The sequence below is a fragment of the Otolemur garnettii genome, unplaced genomic scaffold (assembly GCF_000181295.1).
Source record: "Otolemur garnettii isolate 467f Iridium unplaced genomic scaffold, OtoGar3 scaffold00696, whole genome shotgun sequence".
NCBI lineage: Eukaryota > Metazoa > Chordata > Mammalia > Primates > Galagidae > Otolemur > Otolemur garnettii.
In genome coordinates this window covers 1-4,083 of record NW_003853091.1, presented here as the reverse complement: position 1 = coordinate 4,083, position 4,083 = coordinate 1, and the positions used below count along the sequence as shown (strand labels likewise).

Genomic DNA, 4,083 nt, shown 5'->3' with positions numbered 1-4,083 from the left:
TGATGGTAGCCTCGTACAACAGCCTGAGGCAGAGGTCCCTGTGAAGCTATGCCTGGATTCGTGACCTACAGGAAAGGTGAGGATAAGGATGTGTTGCTTTCAGCGGCTTGGAGGGAATTTATTATGCAGCAATGGCTAACAGGGGCACTTAGAAATCAGCGTGTGGTGAATTTACCTGGGCAGCGAAAATCTGGGCATATTTGGGAAACTCGAAAGTAGTATGAATCAGTTTTTTTCTTAAACCCCAGTTGAAGAGACTAGACCACCACCATCACCAATTTCCAGAGCACACTGGGGATTTATTGGAGTGAGAAATTCCTATGGCAATGGCCACAGACCATAAAGTGTATTTCACCAAGGAGGGAAATCACAATCTGAGGGACGTCTGGCCCGGGACTGGACCTACTCCCTACTACGCCAGGATCACCACTGAGCTTCTGAATTACAGACAATTTCCCAGAATGAGGTAGATGTGTCATCAGCCAAAGTCACTGATCTGGTCCCATGCCCCTGCCCTTGCTTGACATAACAGCAAATGGTGAAACAAAGAAGTCACATGTCTTGTTAAGACCTCATGGCTAGGCTCGGCGCCTGTGGCTCAAGTGGCTAGGGCGCCAGCCACGTACACCCAAGGTGGCGGGTTCGAACCCAGCCCAGGCCTGCCAAACAACGATGATGGCTGCAACCAAAAAATAGCCAGGCATTGTGGCAGGTGCCTGTGGTCCCAGCTGCTCGGGAGGCTGAGGCAGGAGATTCGCTTGAGCCCAGGAGTTGGAGGTTGCTGTGAGCTGTGATGCCACAGCACTCTACCCAGGGGGACAGCTTGAGGCTCTGTCTCAAAAAAAAAAAGACCTCATGGCTAGTTGGTGGCCTGGGACAAGGGCACAGGCCTCTCATCTCCATCATCTTTGTCCACTCTACCACAAGACACCCACCACCTCCACATTCCCATCCAAGGGGAGAGCTCAGCTCAGCCCTGAGCCAATCAAAGAATAGACCAAGTAAGAGCTACCCAGAGACAGCTTCCAAGGTTATCTTTATTTGTTTTGGAAAATACCTTCCTTCTTCATCTCTGAATTTAGTCCTGGCCGGTGACAAGGAAGGCTCTTCTCTCTTGTCTCCACAGTGCCTCTTTTGTAAGAAGGAAGTGACAAACACTTCCCATTAGATCTCTGTCTCCAGGTAGCACTCCGGGAAAGAGCTGCGGGGCTGGAGCCTGACCGGACTGAGAACCTGTGGGATGATTCTCAGCCCCACTGGCTTGCCCTCTTTTCCTCCCTGAGACAGCTGCTCCTGTTCTGGGGAGCTCTGTCTCCATCTCCCAGTCCAGGGTGTCTGGAGTCATCGCGGGCTGCTCACTGCCTGGTTTCCAGTCTGTTCTGGTCCAGGCAAGCACCACCCATGGGCCACGCTGGGTTTGGCAAGGGTCCTCAAGAGCTCATCATGTCCCAGTGCTGGCTCATGAGTGAGGACTCACAGGGATTGACGACGATTTCCTTGCCGTTCTCAGTGCCATCACCGAACATGTCTGTGTCCAGACAGAGGTGGGATGCTATGTGCTCAATGTGGGAACCAGACTTGGTCCATTGCTGAGAAGACACAGAAAGGAGAGGATGAACAGGGTTTCTCTGGCTGAGGCCCCGGGTCCCATCAATAACATCAGAGTTCTGCATCCTGAGAAAGGTTGATACCACTTGTCTAGGGTCACTCCGAGAATTGATGTTACGGTCTCACGGAGCACTAAAAACTGCAACCAATTGTTCTGCCAGGTATTGTTGTTGGCTTTTCTCTTTAATTGAATAAAAAAAAAGTTAAAAGCAAAATCAATATGCTTACTGGGGAAACTCATTAGGAGGCAATAACTTTCCAAGCAATAGGCCAGAAAATGTGAAGTGAGTTAGTCACAGAAGCGACCAACAAAACAATCCAGACTCAGTGTCTGCGCAGTTACCGGGAAGTGGGGAGGAGCTGGGCACAGCAGCAGTGGCGAGACGGGTCTCATGTGGCTATTCCCCACACTCTGCTCAAGTGTGACAAGGATGGAGGCCTGACACATCTCAGGGAGGACCCGGAGCTGGCACTGAGTTCCGTACTGCATGGGGACTGTCTCAGCTGCCCTGTGCAGTGAGTATCACCAACCCCATTCACAGAGGAAGAAATGGAATTCAGAGAGGCCTAGTAACCTGCCATGGGTCACACAGCCACTGAGCCATAAGACAGGTATTTGAATTTTGATTTTTCTAATGCCACTACCCAGTCAGCAGCCACCACTTTGCTGCTAGGGGAATGAGGCCCTTGGTGCACCCGGAACACTTGGGGTTTTGCTGGACACACTGCTCTAGGCCAAGGCTTTGAAGGCAAAAGGGTGAGTATACTCATCTCTGTAGCTTTGAGATTTTGTCTGGGATTCCAGGTGAGGGGCAGAGCAATGACAGGTCAGTCCTAGTAGAATGAGCATGGTCTGGGCAGCCAGGGTCAACAGCCTTTCATGTGTCAAGCAGTCCGGCAGGGGTCAATGCTGCTGTTGCTTCTGGCACCAAGGAGGGTATCTGAGATGGCATTGGCCGCCCTCTCCTAACACCGGGACTGCTTTCTCATTAATCCCTCCTCTTATGAGTTTCTCTCCTGCTTGGTACAGAAGACCTAGAGCCACACAGGCAGCCACACTGCAGAAGGCGGCCACGCCCCAGGCTCCCTGAGCACTCACCTGTCTGTCATCTCCATTCTTGCAAAGGGTAAGAACCACGGGAGCACCAGGGAACAAAGTGACAACGGACAGGCACAGCTCCTCCTGGAGGATCTGCTGGGTGTACGTGAAGGCCCACACCTGGGGAGGAAGAGGCGGGGGGGTAAGGGCTGCTCAGGAACTGGCGGTGGGTTTGGCCGTGATGATCAGATGATCAGTGCAGCCTGGTAAAAGTGCTGGGGGTCCTGTCAGGCACTGACCGTCAACAAGGTCACCTTGGAAAATGCTACTCAAGTGCCAGAGACCCAGAGATCACAGTCCCATGGCCGTCTCCTTCCCACACCCCACGGAGGGAACATGGCCATGCAGGCTGCCTCTGGGAGTTTCTGAACAATTCTGGGCTCTGACAGGAGCCTGGCAGCACCCCGGCTGAGCTGTGTGGTGCAGTTTCTGTGTTTGGAGAGAACATCTCGAGGGGAGTCTGTTCCAGACATTTGATGTTTCAAGCAGCCATCTGAAAGGTCACCTGCTGCAGCAGCTGTCTTTAGAATGTGCCCTCTTCTCTGAAAAGGAGTCCTCATTAGCGCCTTGAGCACATGAGAGTCATGATGAGAGGCAGGTGGGGGGACAAAGGGAACCAGGAAGGGCTCCAGAAAGGGATGAAGAGTGCAGGGAAAGGAGAAAGTTACGAGAAATCAAACTATTTCAAGGGGTGCGTGTGCCCCAGCAGGCCAGTGCAGCGAGCCATTTGGGCCCTGAACTCCTGCTGGGGAAGAAGCCGAGAAATCAGACCGACAAGCAGAGATCCATCAGGCAGAAGGAACAGAGGCGTTCTGTGAGGTTCATTAGGAGGAATGATTCTCACGTATTTCCTCCAAAGTGCCAGAGATCACAGACTAACTGCGGCTTATGAAGCCACAAGCATCCTTGGGTTCTGAAGCCAGGAGGGCAGAAAGTGCTGGCATAATGGCTGTCAAAATGCAAGTCCTGAGGAGAGGTTTCCTCCAGGATGTAAAATGGGAATCACACCTGCCCTTTGCTCGCGGCAGGGGGTAAAGAAATGATTCCTAAATTGGATCCCCTGAGGGAAGCTGTAGGACCCTGTGGCTATCTGTTCTCGGCTACATCCCTGTCAACCAGTTGACCTTCAGCCTCTGGACCAGGCCACTCTGGGAATACTTCTCCTTGGCCACAGAATGAAAAAGTCCCCTTAGCAAGCCAGGACCTGCCCTGGGGCTGTGCCCCTCTCCATCAAGTAGACACGGTGGTCATCGTCTTCCGGTCTGCACCTTCCCTGCCTGCCTCCTGCCAGCCCCATCCTGGTCCCAGTTTCTCCCACCTGCCAGAGTCCACTGACCATATTTAATGGCTTTCTGGGACCCAGCTGTTTCCTCCTC

At 52.7% G+C, this 4,083-nt stretch overlaps 1 protein-coding gene across 1 annotated transcript; it reads right to left on the bottom strand.

The window, feature by feature from the left end:
* Positions 1-1,326: 1,326 nt before the first annotated feature.
* Positions 1,327-2,827, bottom strand: LOC100948076 (polypeptide N-acetylgalactosaminyltransferase 14-like; the record flags this gene model as incomplete). Its single annotated transcript, XM_003803780.2, has 2 exons — positions 1,327-1,589; positions 2,708-2,827. Coding segments are annotated over 2 exons (279 nt in total), but the record flags the coding sequence as incomplete, so codon positions are not given.
* Between the last annotated feature and the right edge of the window lie 1,256 nt (positions 2,828-4,083).